We start from the raw sequence: 16299 nt of genomic DNA on the forward strand, positions 1-16299 counted from the left end.
ATAGACCTACATGAATAAAGATATTTTGAATTTGAATTTCATAATTGCTATGAATGGTATAATGATCAAGCTTACGTCTCGCCTGATAAGCACCACCATCACCTGCATATGTGCTTGCTAACTGTAATTTGTTAATGTTTGTTGATTGCACTATATGAACTAGTGTTATTGAATAATAGTTATATGCTATGTGCCATATTATGCAATAAAGTGATAATTAATTTAATTATAACTGGTATATATATACTTTTTCAAGCGACTTCTAATTGTTGATTATGTTGGAAATTAATTATAATTTGCAAAATAATAATATTTTATTGACGGCCTCGGTGATCTAGCGGTCTACCACACCGCTTTACGTCCGATGGTCGCGGGTTCGATTCCTCGCACGGCACAAACATTTTGTATTCATGAGTATGATTGTTTGTATCGGTCTGGGTATTTTCTATGTATAATATGTATGTATTTACGAAAAAAAAATATCTATGTATTTGTATCAGTTGTCTAGTACCCATAACACAAGCTTTAGTTAGCTTAACTTGGGTCTAGATGGCGCTGTGTGAATTGTCCTGAGATTATTATTATTATTATTATTATTTATTTATAATTCAGGTTTATTTATTTATAATTCAATTTTATTTATATGTATAGATAAACGTTTGCCGGGACAGCTAGTATAATATTATACATGTCTTTCAATTATCTACATTCACATACATATAATGTAGTCAGCTCTTCTAGAACGTGTTGGAGATGATATGGCAAGAACAATTCTTGCCCAATCATCTCCAACACACTCCGTTCATCTCTTTTTCGGCCGTCCTCTGCTCTGATAATATATTATAATATGTATGTACGTTTGTCCATTATTGTAGAACTTACGGGTACGTTGCATGTTGCAGAGAGCGTGTTGCCGACCGGTCTTGTAGAGCAAAATGATGGCGAAGGAGCCAACCTGAGTGATGTTTGTGAGTATATACTACTAACCACTATACATAAGGGGTATTTTGGCGTATTTTTTTTAACCAAATGACCAAGCAAGTTAATATACCCAAGCTGACCTTTAGAACTTTTATGTATGACTAGCTTTTACCCGCGGCTACGCTCGCATTGAATCATTTTGCCTGTGAGTGACAAGAAAATCGCAATAAATATATGATTTATAACTTCATTACTGCCTGCTAGATGGCGCTGAAATAGCAAAATATTGATATAGTTTTTATTAAAAAAAAATTGTTGTTTTTTTAATTAAAAGTATTCTATGTTCATTCTAATGCCTCCAAGAACATGTGTACGAAATTTCATGATGATCGGTTCAGTAGTTTTTGAGTGAAAGCCTAACAAACATCTCTACTTTCATATTTATAATATTATATAGTAAGGATAATGGAATGCTGCAACGGTTTACGCTGGCGGGGCATCAGTGGAGGATGATAAGATATTTATTTATTTATTTATTTTTAATTCGGAATTACATCCATATAGTGTTAGTAAAAAACTTATAAAACTATGTTAGTAACTTATAATATACATATACGTAGATAAATTTAATTCATATACCTGTGTCCACGTCCAGAAGCACTGGGTCCACAATGCAACGTTATCCAGTGCCTCTGGAGCGGACAATCAGGTATACTAGCAACAGTTTTTAGGATGCTGTTTGAGCTCCCCCGAATTCTAGACATCAGTGATGCAGCTCTTTTACGCATTATGGCTTCAAATCCATCTACCCGCGCTGCTGCAAACATCTCTGATGCGCTACAGGACCGAGGGAGGCCCAACAACATCCTAAACCCATTATTATACTGTATACGAAGAGCGTTGTATGCCCTCTGCGTATACCCAAACCATAGGCGCACGTGTAAAACGACTGACAATACGCTTTAAACAACGTTGTCTTCACGTCGTTATTACACCGTGCAAACCTATAAGTCAGTATATATTACATCGGACCGACAACGCTCTTCGTTCCCTCTCTATGTCATAGTCATCATTCAAGTTCCCCGATACAATGTGACCCAGGTATTTAAACCGCGACACCCGATTCAATGGTGTGCCATAAAGACATACCGCCGGCATACTTCTCTGTGTCATTATATTGCCATGAAATATCATGACCTCGCTCTTTTTAACATTGTATCGGAGGCCATGTGACTCCGCATATTCTTCACACGTCTTCAGCAGCCGACGAAGTGCACTAATCGATGGACTCAACAGCACCATATCGTCCGCGTAACTTATACTGTTAATCATGTTTCCATGTATGGAGCATCCGATACTGGCACTGCTAAGCCCATCAATCAGGTCATTCACATATAAACTGAAGAGTGCAGGAGAAGACAACCCCCTGTCTCACCCCACACCTCAACCTATACTCTTCCGAGAACGAACCCGATATGGTGTGGTCAGGTCAGTTGGCCCAACGTGACAAATTCACCAAGAATTTATCATGATTTCATGGGGGACCGCGCAAGTCAACCTGACATCGAACATTGCTAGCATTAGATTCAATCTGATTTGTTATTTTTAAACATTCGTGTATAATATACATTATTTTTAGTACTATTAACCGAGTCTTAACACGAATAAACAAAAAATAATTAAATTGAGTTTCTTGACAGTTCTTCTCAATTGCATCTATATACTGAACTGGACGGTAGGGAAGAAATTAAAATAATTTCTTCCCTACACGAATAAATGATTTTTGAATTTGAATTTGATAATAATTTTATGGTAAATAAGGGCTATCTGTACACGTTATTAACATAAAACTTATTATGTCTGTTTGTAATATTGAAATAACCTTTTTTTAATACATGCATATGAATATAAATACGGTACATACACCAAAAAACCACTTTTTACTATTCTTGTCTGTCCGTCGGGCTGTTTGTATCGGCTAATCTCTGAAATGGCTGGATAGATTTTGACGGGACTTTTTTTGGCAGGTAGCTGAAGTAATAAGGAGTAACATAGGCTACTTTTATATTAGAGAAATAAAGTTAAATACCACGCGGACGAGGTCGCGAGAACAGCTAGTATAATAATAAAATTTAAAAGTAATGAAAGTGGCAAAACAGTCTATAAGTCAGTATATATTTAAAACTCATTTTCCTGTTATTGAGTGTCTCGCAGTGGAGAAAGTGGTTGTGTACATGTATTGAAATTCGCGTGGCTTGTCGTGTGATAAGTGGTGTATTGTATATTTTAACACAGACGTACATACATATTTATACTAGCTGCGACCGTGGTTTCACACGTCAATTTTATATCCTACTAGCTGATCCTCGCGACTTCGTCCGCATCGCACTTATCATTATATATCGCCAAATGTACATAATATCTTTTTAAATTATAGCTTATGTGTTATTCTGATGTATAAGCTATGTTACTGTAAAGTTTCATCAAAATTCTTTCAGTAGTTTTTCCGTGAAAGAGCAACAAACATCCATCCATACTAACAAACTTTCGCATTTTCAATTAGCTAGTAAGTTTCATCAAAATCCATTCAGTAGTTTTTACGTGAAAGAGCAACAAACATCCATCCATCCATACTCACAAACTTTCGCGTTTATAAAGTTTCATTAAAATCGATTTATTATTTACGTTATCACGAATGTTATGCAGATGGGGTAGTCAGAGTTGTATGATAATCCATTATTCACGCTGTTAGATTAGACAATTGAAATAATAATATTGAAATCTTATTGATATGTTTAAGTTTCCTTATGTTTTTTTTAGATTCGAACTTGTAACATCTAAATATATATAACTCAAAGGTGACTGACTGACATAGTGATCTATCAACGCACAGCCCAAACCACTGGACTGAAATTCGGCATGCAGGTAGATGTTATGACGTAGGCATCCGCTAAGAAAGGATTTTGATTAATTCTACCCCCAAGGGGATAAAATAGGGGATGAAAGTTTGTATGAAACTTTGAATTTTAAACTGATCGGGCTGAGACTTTGCACACATAAAGTTGCTATGACGTAGGCATTCTCTAAGAAAGGATTTTGATAAATTCCACTCCTAAGGGGATAAATTAACGCGAGCGAAGCCGCGGGCAAAACGCTAGTTTAAGTATACATCGGCTAGTAAACATCTACACGAATTGGCAAGGATTTCAAAAGAGCGAGTAACGATACAACTGAATTAATGTAACGTTGAAGAACATGCTTTCATGTTTTACTGCTTCCCTTGTATGAGAAAATAATAATAAAAACTTTGAACAATTCACACAGCGCCATCTAGTCACTAGTATTGGTGGGAAATTGCGGCAAAATATAGCAAATAAGGTTTCACCACCATGCGGTAGGGCGCGGTCGCTGGTTCAGAAATATAATGTTAATTCGCTAACTGATTAAAACATTCAAGGCTTGTTACCTCCAATATGTTGGGCTCGTACTCCTGGAGACCACATCTAAACGGCTGTCGCGCAGATCACAATGATATAAGCACAAAATACAAAAATATTGTCCAAATTCGAGATTATTAGCAGCGTACATAGCGGTTGATTGCACAAATTAGACAGTTATTTCTTTTTCGAAATGAATAGATGCACATTTGCACTTGCAGTGACGCGACAGAGGCCCCACTTTACAGGTACATTCTTACCCTAGTTATATATGTATATAAGACTGTACACGCAACTTCGTCCGCGTGGAATTTAACGAAAAAGTTAGAGAATTTTTCTAAAATAAAAGTAGCCAAGTTACTCATTATTACGTCAGCTACCTGCCAATAAAAGTTTCGTCAAAATCGGTCCAGCCATTTCAAAGATTAACCGGAACAGACAGACAGACACAAATTGTAAAAAATGTTATTTTGGTGTATACTCGTATATCGTATTTATATTCATATGCATGCAGTAAAAAACGGTTATTTCAATATTACAAACAGACACTCCAATTTTATTTATATGTATGTATAGACTAGCTGTGCCCGCGGTTACACCCGCGTGTTATTTATACCCTATATGTTATTCTAATGTATAAACTATATTACTGTAAAGTTTCATCAAAATCCGTTCAGTAGTTTTTGCGCAAAAGAATAACAAACATCCATCCGTACTCACAAACTTTCCCGTTTATAATATTAAATAATAAGATTTAAAGTCATTATAAAATTATTAACTGACTCACTGAAAATATCAAATATGTGTATGACATTATTTTAATTCTCACATTATAGTGAGTCCACTCCATTGTGTAACAATTACTTCTTCAGTCCAGTAAAATTTTAAATTAAACAAAATGTGGCCAGTTTTGGCGCAATATATAAAAATGAGCCCGCAAATACGTGAATAATAATATTCTAAAAGGAATTTTAATTTAAGTTAACGGTAAAGGGATGAAATGATTAAAAAAAGGCCGAAGAACGCAAAAATTCTGTACAAAACAGGTCCTCTTCATTATTTCATTATCTGCTGTTGTTTTTGAAATCTGTTTTAAATAAAATTGTAGAGAATAAAAATCTGCACAAAACAGGTCCTCTTCATTATTTCATTATCTGCTGTTGTTTTTGAAAACTGTTTTAAATAAAAGTCGTAGAGAATAAATATCTGCACAAAACCGGTTCTCTATATTTTTTCATTATCTGCTGTTGTTGTTTTAAAAAAATGTTTGAAATAAAAGCTGTTTTGGAGAGAATAAATATCTGCACAAAACGGTTCTCTATATTTTTTCATTATCTGCTGTTGTGTTTTGAAAACTGTTTTAAATAAAAGTCGTAGAGAATAAATATCTGCACAAAACCGGTTCTCTATATTTTTTCATTATCTGCTGTTGTTAAGCCACAAAAATTAAAAACTAATTTGGCTTGTTGTCGACTGAAAAATTAGTAAAAAGTAATTAAATAAAATAAAGTAAACGTAGGACAGATGGCCGTTGGGGCAATAAAGTCCTCATATAATATATAAATATTATAATATATATAATAAGTATAATAATATATAAATAATTACAGTATAACAAGTAAGAGGCATGCGATAATCAATAGAGAAGTCGCTACGCACTCATTATTAGTGTAATCAGATAATATCGTCAGTGCTATGGATTTTAAGTTTTTATCAATTCTATTCTACAAGTCTTAGTGGAGCACCACCGCGACGCTCTCGACAATATTACGTGTAGCCATGTAATTTTATATAATAACGTCTTAATAATGCTTCTCAATATTTACCTCATGTTACAAGTATCACACCGAATTTCCCATAATGATGGTATTAATCATATTATTATTTATTTGACTTGTGCGTTCTTTTATTATCATTTTTCCTTAATGCGCGGCCAGTTGTATTCGGTCGGTCGACAACAACGGTCATATATGTTGCCTGCAATTAGCATATATGAGTTGTATTATATATATTGTGTTCACAGAAGTTGTCATATGTGTATAATATGCTAAGTGAGTGATGTATTCGTAACGTATAAATATTGTTATTCTAACTCCCGCCAACGTATGGTGTGTTTTGTAGTATGCGCCCGCGCAGATTTTGTATTTTATTATAAACTAGCTGTTTCCGCGACTTCGTCCGTGTGGAATTCAACTTTACTTTTCTAAAATAAAAGTAGCCTAAGTTACTCCTTCATCAGCAAAAAAGTCCCGTCAAAATCGGTCCAGTCATTTCAGAGATTAGGCGGAACAAACAGACAGACGGACAAAAATTTTAAAAAGTGGTTTTTTGGTGTATTATCCTATTTATATCCATATGCATGTAATTCAAAACAGTTATTTCAATATTACAAACAGACACTCCAATTTTATTTATATGTATAGATTTCTATAATACTATTCTAGTTGTTTATTGGAAGCGTTGTTGGATGAAATATACATAACATACATAGCTTTGTCCACCGATTCAACTGCGTGAAATTTTATAGGCTATATGTTATTCTGATATAAGTTATATTTTGTTGGTATCGTGTGGATGATATATATAGCCTATTAGCTGTTACCGCGATTTTACCCGCGTGAAATCATAACCTATAGGTTATTGTATATAAGCTATATTATTGTAAAGTTTCATTGTAATCCATTTAGTAGTTTTTGCGTGAAAGAGTAGCAAATATCCATCCATCCTTACTTAAAAACTTCCATGTTTATAATATTAGTAATAGATTATTATCAAACGTTATATTGTAGTTTCTCTTAGTGATTTAGTTAAAGTGTATTGTTTGAGAAATCGTTAGAGAAATGATCCCCTAATTTAATACCCTTATATAAGGGATGATGCTGGATCTTGTGTGTTCATGAAATGTGGATCGGAGTTTTCTTTAATACAAATTAATTCAAATAGTCCCAAACTTTGGGACTTGATAAAAATTATGATAATTTTGTTTTTGTAGAAAATATCTAAATTAAAATTCATAGCGCTGACAATGTTATGTGGTTGATCAGAGATTAAATGCGTAGCGCTTTCTATGATGTGATGATGATTGTCACATGCCTAATCCTTGTTAATGTAAATATATTTAAATTAATTTTTATTTAAAAGAGCAACACACAAGTTTCTCGCTCATTCTTCTTGTGATGAGTCTGCATTCCGAATGAGCGGTAGAATAAAAAACTTGACTATTCAAAAGTGCTTATATTAAGTTTATTTGAATAAAGATTATTTTTATTTCTATTTCTTGGAAAGTGATAGAAGTGTTTTTTTTTTAAATAAATATATACATAAAAACACAGTCTAATAGAAATAAGCATAGTGGCCAGTATGAACTTTAAATTAAACTGGATGGTAGTGTAAATATTTAAATTATAATGTAAAAAACTTGAAGTTCATAAGCGGCTAAAATGTCCTACATGAATAAATGTTTTTTGTATTTGAATAAATTGAAACAAAGAAGAAACAGTCATATAATATAATGTAATAATATGCCTGGACATTGACACAACTTGTATCATGTGTTAGGCAGCTGATATTATTATATATTATTATTTATTAGCCGTACACGCGACTTCGTTCGCGTGGAATTTAACAAAAAACTTTTAATTTTTCTAAAATAAAAGTAGCTTAAGTTACTCCTTATTGCATCAGCTATCTGCCAATAAAAGTCGCATCAAAATCGGTCCAGCCATTTCAGAGATTAGCCGGAATAAACAGACAGGCAGACAAAAATTGTAAAAAAATGTTTTTTGGTGTATGTTTATTTATATTCATATACATGTAATAAAAAGCGGTTATTTCAATATTACAAACAGACACTCTAATTTTATTTATATGTATAGATTACTATATATTATTATGTACAAGACAGCTGATAAATATACTTACTTTAAAAATACATACACAATATACATAGAAAACACCCAGATTAATACTAGTGAATACAAATGTTTGTATCGTTAAAAAATCGATCCCGCGACCATCAGTAAGTCGGGGTGCTAAACCACTAAATCAATGAGACCATCGCGAATCAAATTTCATTATTCAAAATTGTAATTATCTCTTATTTTTCTTCTCACTAGGGAACGCATGATTATTTTAAAAGACTTATCCGTTGACCATCAGTCGGGCCGTATGCTCGGTGTAAAAACAGTTCGTATTAGTGTGCAGTGTTAATTAGCGTATGATTATTTAAAAAGACATATTAGATATCCGTTGACCATCAGGCGGGCCGTATGCTCGGTGTAAAAACAGTTCGTATCTGTGTGCAGTGTTAATTAATAGTGATATAAATGTGAAAGTGAGTTTGTTGCCTCTAACTGGCCTAAGATTACGACTGATCGTCATGAAATTTGGCGTCCATGTCACTTACGAGATGGAGAAGGACATAAGTTCGTATCCCGGTCAGTCAAGTTATCCCAACGACGCGGACGAAGCCATGGGTAAAAACTAGTTCTATTCTAAATCGGCAACACTGACGTACAATAGTTAAAATTAATTTATTTTTAAGTTTAGTTGTTTATCTAATACATATAAATAAAATAAAAGTGTATGTTTGTAATTTCTAATTAACAGCTTTTTACTAAATGCATATGAAAGTGTTTAGAGTAATTGCATAAAGTAATCATTTTAAACATTTTTGTCAGTCTGTTTGTTCTTGCTAATGTTAAAACGACTGGACCGACTTTAACGGGACTTTTACTCATAGATAGCTAATGTTATCAACGCATAAGTGCTGCCATGCTAATCACCCTTTTTGAACTCGATTGAAAATAATATAAAATTACTGGAAGTTTTTTGTAATTAAATTTAATATTAATATGATGTTTTTTTTTATATATAAGTGTATTTTATATATGTATATAGGTGCTAGTTAGTGCTTGCAACTTTGGGTAGAAATAATGTTTCGATTACCAATTTAATTTTATTTTCGACATAATATTTATCTTCCTTACAAGAGTTAGGCTTAAGAAAGTAAATTTCCTAAAATTACCTACGCCTATTATAAACTTTTTTTTAAGAATCTAAATATATATAACTCAAAGGTGACTGACATAGTGATCTATCAACGCACAGCCCAAACCACTGGACGGATCGGACTGAAATTTGGCAAGCAGGTAGATGTTATGACGTAGGCATCCGCTAAGAAAGGATTTTGATTAATTCTACCCCCAAGGGGATAAAATAGGGGATGAAAGTTTGTCAATTTTAAACCGATCGCGCTGAGACTTTGCATGCATAAAGCTACTATAACGTAGACATCCCCTAAGAAAGGATTTTGATAAATTCCACCCCTAAGGGGATAAATTAACGCGAGCGAAGCCGCGGGCAAAAGCTAGTAATATTATAAATTTAATTCGAATTGAAAGAAAATTCCAATTGATTTCTGTGAGTTCAGTATTTTATTATTATGCTGATTTTTATATTCCTTGTGAAATCATTAGCTACGCGTTTTAATTCAATCCAATTCAATTTATTTGCTGGAACGTGTACATAATGGTCTTAAGGGATTTAATCTGGATTAAAAGGACCAAAATAGTTTTTTTTTATTCAATCAAAAAAAAAAATCCGTGGTATTTGCCGTGAACCCCCCTCCCCCTTTTCCAACGTAAGATTAGATGATATTTGACTCGACCCCCTCGACGTAATTTATGGACGCCCCAATGGACAGTTCCAAATCTGCCCTGCCGTTCACGACGTTTAAAAAATTACAATAATATTTATATTACATTCTTATTATTACTATAATCTGTTATTATCATTTAAATAATTTGTGGATTAATAACATTTATTTAATAATTCTTTAAATTGTTTAATGTTCAAATTTCTATTAAGTTCAAATTTACAAACATTTTTAGAAAAGAAAGAAAGGAAAGAAAGAATATAGTTTATTTGGTACAATTCTTCTTCAGTTGTTCACTCTTGGCAGAGTGGTCGTGGCTTTCATGATGGTATATCTTGTGGTATGGTATCGTTGTGGTCCTTGGCGACAGAGCTGCTTAGCTGTTAGGCCGGCCGGTAAACGAACGACGCTGGGGTGGCACACCCCAGCAGTATGACCGAGTAAAGAGCCGATGCTCGAGGCCCGCACCCGGCGGGCCGTAAGGACCACCAGACGACCTGTTCAGACAGAGCTCCTTGCAATTTGCCTCCACCTAGTACGGTTTTTGACTGCACGAGAACACTGTACAATGGACTGCTGTGTAGCCATTCTTATAATGTCAGTCCATCTCGTTGGTGATCGACCCCGAGAATGTCTCCAGACAGTGTTCATTCCGGCTAATGTGACCAATTTTTTTTATATTAAAATTTGAGCGCCTTTTACCGCAATCTCACCTGATGTTAAGTGATGATGTGGTCTAAGCTGTTACACGCAAGTTCAAATAGTGCCTCACTCTTGACTTGAAAGACCCAATGTTGTAAGAGGCAGGAAAAATAGACGCTGGTAGAGAGTTCCACTCCTTATACTTGAGAATTCGTATTTGCAGTCGACGATAATCTCTCCCTGACATAACAATAGTAAAAATAATTTTTAAATTTTAAATTATTTACTGGTTTATATCAATTACATAGTACCAAATAGGTTTCCGCTCAGCATATGTCGTAACGGGGTGCCACGCTGGTATTCTCCGGATATTTTGGAAGTCGGATAAAAGAAAATATCGTATTGATTTCCATGAGTTCAGTACGAGTAGCAACGGCTGTGATGAGTCAGTATATCTCATTTCAGCTAGTTACCTGTAAATTTACTCGGCTGAAGTTTATTGACGTCATATACACGTCATGACCTTACAATTGATTCAGATGTTATTTGCGGATTTTCATCTCAGTGACTAGCCAGCTAGATTCGTGGTTTTGTGACTCTGTGGACGAATGAATGTACTGTATATGTGAGCGCCATCTAGTCCCAAGCTAAGCAGAGCTTGTGTTATGGGTATTAGTCTACCGACAGATATACTTAAATACATTTTTATATATCGTCTATTAAATAGAAAAATGTCATTTTTCAAAATTAGAATCTAGCGGTGCCTTCTTAATGTGGTTAATTTAATTTACTTAAAGTAAATTAACTTAACCACGCCGTCTTAATCATTATCTAAATACTTTTAAAATGATATATAATACTTCTGTGTTAATTTAAAACTTTAAAGGAAAAACAAATCAAATAAATAAAAAAAACAACTAAATGCTTGTCTTATAAAAAATTTACATTTTGATTTCTGCCATTTTTCTATTTAACCGACGATATATGTACCTTATGTACATAGAAAACACCCCGACGGAAACAAATACTCATGACTACAAATGATTGTACCGTGCGAGGTATCGAACACGCGACCATCCAAAATAAAGCGGTGTACTCAACCGCTGCACCACCGCGGCCGTTAACGAAATATTCTATTTCATAATATGATCAAATATTGTAAGGTCATATCATATAATAGTTCCATTATTCTCAGCCAACGGCGTTAATAGCCAACTATTTACATACATACATACATGTTGACATGCTGTTTATGTGATAAATCATAACAGAGGTAAACAGTGTCAGTTCTCGTTCCCTAAAAGTGAACGTTAAATGTTATATTTTATGTTATTGAGGTATACTTTGTACAAAGTCGACGAAAATTGCCGTATTCTATCGTCAAGTACCTTGCATTGTGTCAGTTGTTGGGTTACACTGGCGGGGCACCAGTGGAGGATGAAAAGATGAGTATAAGGTCAGGTTAGTTAGCCCATTAGTTTACGCTGGCGGGGCACCAGTGGAGGATGAAAAGGCGTATTCTATCACCGAATAGCTTGCTTTGTTTCGGTTGTAGGTTTACACTGGCGGGGCACCAGTGGAGGATGAAAAGATGAGTATAAGGTCAGGTTAGTTAGCCCATTAGTTTACACTGGCGGGGCACCAGTGGAGGATGAAAAGACGTATTCTATCACCGAATAGCTTGCTTTGTTTCGGTTGTAGGTTTACACTGGTGGGGCACCAGTGGAGGATGAAAAGACGTATTCTATCACCAAATAGCTTGCTACGTTTCGGTTGTAGGCTTACAATGGCTGGGTATCAGTAGAGGATGAAAAGACGTATCCTATCAGCAAATAGCTTGCTTTGTTTCGGTTGTAGGTTTACACTGGTGGGGCACGAGTGGAGGATGATAAGATGAACATGAGGTCAGGTACTGACCTACCATTTTAAGTTCCACCTCCTCCACGCGCTTCCTCCTGGAAGCCATCGTGATGAATTTCTCGTGAACTTACCACGATGGGATAACTGACCTGTCCTTATGCTCATCTTATCTGCGTAAACCGCATGCACAGGCGGGTGCACCATTCCATTATCATACATAAAAAAATATACTATCTCCACTTGGGATATAATATTATATGTACCTGCCTACCTATATAAATAAACATAGTAAATACTATAATTGTACAAAAACAAGAAATTCAATTGAGTTTCATACCAGTTCTCAATTGAATCTGTATACTAAACTGGACGGTAGGGAAAAAAAAATTACGTTCATAAGCGGCTAAAATATTATGATAATAATATTTTAGCCGCTAAAATATTATATAATAAATCTATATGAAAAAATGATTTGTAAAATTGAATTTGATTTTAGTTTGTTTTTGACTAAATTGTCAATAATTGATGTTTGAATTGAATTTTAATTTTGTTTGTTTTTTTTTTGTTCTTCGTTCTTTTTAATATGGGTTTATAATTTGTTCAATAAGTGATTGTTTTATATAAAAAAATCTTTTTGTGTGTACAGTCGACGTGATTTCGCAATACGAGCCCACGTTCGGCGCGGGCGCGGCCGCAGTGCCAGCGGACAACATGCCGCACCCGCCCGCGCCCTCAGCTGGACCATACACCAAGATTGTTGAACAGCCGGCCGGAAAGGCGCTCAGGTTAGTTGTTGCATTATTTTCGACTAGAATAAGAGAACTATGAAATGAATTACTTTATCTACATAAATTAATATGTACATTAAATATGAAAATAATAACAAAATAATTTAATAATAATAATATATTTATTTACTGTGCCAGGTATAACAATTATGTGCTTAATCTACAATAGTAGTGTTTAATAATAATAATATATTTATTTATTGCCAGTACAAAAAATACATATAGACATACAAAAAAAATTTTTCAAATTGTCTGTAAATTAACAGATACAGTAGTACATCTCACTGCGTATTCTGGACAAAGAAAAAAATAAATATTTAATTTACGTTTTATTTGTTCAGGTTGCGAACACTATTTTGTTTTTTGCGATAGCATATGCTGGTGGTCACTCTATTCTCCCAAATTTGAATTTAAATGAATCTGTATTATTGTAAACATGTACAACATTTAATTATAAAGAATACGTGCTGAGTTTCGTGTCAGTTCTTCTCATCTCAAAATCATTCCGAACTGACGGAAGTTTTGACATATCATAAGAGTCTGTAATAGACCTACATGAATATAGATATTTTGAATTTGAATTTGACTTTAAACATTAGCAACACAGAGTAGTTTATTTTTTCTGTTTAATATATCAGTTCATTAAAATGTAGTTACTGTCTACCAATTAAGTACTGTGCTGATAATAATTAATATAATATGTCATTAATATCAGGTTGTCATGATGATTACCTATATATAGTTGTGGCGAGGGCACGCTCGGGGAACGCATTTAGTTGTAATGATCTTAAACAATATTAGATACTTTTTTTTTATGGATGATAATGGAATGGTGCACCCGCCTGCGCTAACGGTTTCCGCTGGCAGGGCAACAGTAGACGATGATAAGTGCATGAGGTCAGGTAATTGACCTGACCTGCCCATTATGACAAATTCACAATATTAGATACTAGTTATTATAAAAACCATCGCTCCTAAGAATATCCTTCAATTCTTGTCCCTGACGGGTCTAGGTAGCGAACTTTCAAAAAGGGCACAATAGATCTATGTAGATCGCAGTGCTACAGGTCCATGCACCTGACAATAGCCCAAACAAACCAATAAAAAAATGCGCAATTTTATGTTTCTACTAGTCGATCCGGCCACGCGTTACTGTGGCTACAGCTAAGATAATATTACATACATACGTAATGTTACATACATACATTACATCCCATACAAGAAAATGGTTCCTTCCTAACTCGGGCTATTCTTCGGGCTATTTTATTTCGACGCTGTAAGCGCTAGATGTCGCTAGATCTAAAGCAGTTCGGATTACTAGTGGGTGTTTAGAAATAAAGCATGAAAATAGATGGCAGGCAACTTGGTCTACATGACAGCTGTTTGTATGCGATGGACTGACTCTGTTGTGGCTAAAGTTCTTGAATAAAATAATATTGCGATTATAAATCGAGATGTAAGCTATCCTATCTTTCTAGTTGGTTCAAATTGCACACAATGTGCAAATCAAATTCGCAATCGGTTCAATAGTTTAGGAGTCCATCGCGGACAAACAATGTGACACGTAATTTTTAAATATAAAGAATTCAAAGAGACTAGTAATCCCATCTTCCAACTGTGCAAAGAATAAATAAACCAATTTATTGACTTTTATTAAGTCATTACATAGTATAAAACAAAGTCGCAGTCGCTGTTTGTCAGTCCCTATGTATGCTTAAATCTTTAAAACTACGCAACGGATTTTGAAGCAGTTTTTTAATAGATACAGTGATTCAAGAGTAGGATTTACATATATAATACATGTACACCCGTGCGAAGCCGGGGCGAGTAGCCAGTAAAGATATAATTAAAATGCCAAACAAAATCTATATATTATTGTTTATTGTACACACATATGGGACACAGTTATCTAGATACATCAAAATAATAATTGCATTTAATAATGTCTAGTAAGACAAATACAATATTGTGTACTAAGCACTGCTGTGTCTAAACTGTGTCACCCCATTACATTTTCCTATTGTTATATAAATATATATAACTCAAAGGTGACTGACATAGTGATCTATCAACGCACAGTCCAAACCACTGGACAGATCGGGCTGAAATTTGGCATGCAGATACATGTTATGACGTAGGCATCCGCTAAGAAAGGATTTTGATTAATTCTACCCCCAAGGGGATGAAACTTTGTCAATTTTAAACCGATCGGGCTGAGACTTTGCATCCATAAATCTACTATGACGTAGGCATCCCTTAAGAAAGGATTTTGATAAATTCCACCTCTAAGGCGATAAATTAACGCGAGCGAAGCCGCGGGCAAAAGCTAGTTTAGTATATAAGATCAATATTTTTACGTACATATTGTCAGTCTATTACCATCTGTAATATACATCGTCTCGACCAACAACATCGTATCATTCAACCGCAATAACTCACATAGGTACATATTAGATACTAGTTAGTATGTGCATGTGTTTCAATTGAAATGCCAAAAAATGATTCGTATTAATACTCGGTTAATAATATATATAATGTATATTAAACACGAAAGTTTAAAAATTACAATTGTTTTTATACTATAAATGAATTTTTCGCTAAAAGCTAGGAGTTATATTTAGAATTATTAGATAATAAAATTAGTAGTATTGTTTGATATATTTGTATAATATTGATTGACACCTAACTAAAATAAATGTCACGTATCTACCTATATTTGACATATAATACAATTTTTAAACGTTAATTCATTAATTCTATTGTATAATTTGTATATTACTAAAATGTTTGCATGCCAAAACAATGGCGAAATATGTGGACAATTTTATTAATACTGACATTCTTTTAATATTTATACCATATTTCATGCAAATAAATACATTTCATTTTACTAATCCATGAAACCCTAAGATGATTGTCTCTCTACTGTGGAGTAGAGTTGCTAGGTTTTAAGATGATGTTTCATTTGCTCTATGGCTAGTTGTCTGTCTGTTGG

General features: G+C 34.1%; 1 protein-coding gene across 5 annotated transcripts in view; it reads left to right on the forward strand.

Annotated features, from left to right (window-relative positions):
• The window catches only part of LOC131849518 (embryonic polarity protein dorsal-like), a 77397-nt gene that overhangs the window by 14728 nt on the left and 46370 nt on the right, over positions 1 to 16299 (forward strand). For 3 of the 5 annotated variants that reach the window (XM_059199605.1, XM_059199601.1, XM_059199602.1), the window contains exons 2-3: positions 903 to 968; positions 13163 to 13301. In XM_059199605.1, the coding sequence (XP_059055588.1) occupies positions 903 to 968; positions 13163 to 13301 (205 nt within the window). Of the gene's footprint in view, positions 1 to 875; positions 969 to 13162; positions 13302 to 16299 lie in introns of all 5 variants that reach the window. The other 2 variants (XM_059199603.1, XM_059199604.1) reach the window with 2 other exon arrangements.

This window comes from Achroia grisella, unplaced genomic scaffold, assembly GCF_030625045.1.
Source record: "Achroia grisella isolate CSIRO2021 unplaced genomic scaffold, CSIRO_AGI_Agris_v1 utg642, whole genome shotgun sequence".
Classification (NCBI taxonomy): domain Eukaryota; kingdom Metazoa; phylum Arthropoda; class Insecta; order Lepidoptera; family Pyralidae; genus Achroia; species Achroia grisella.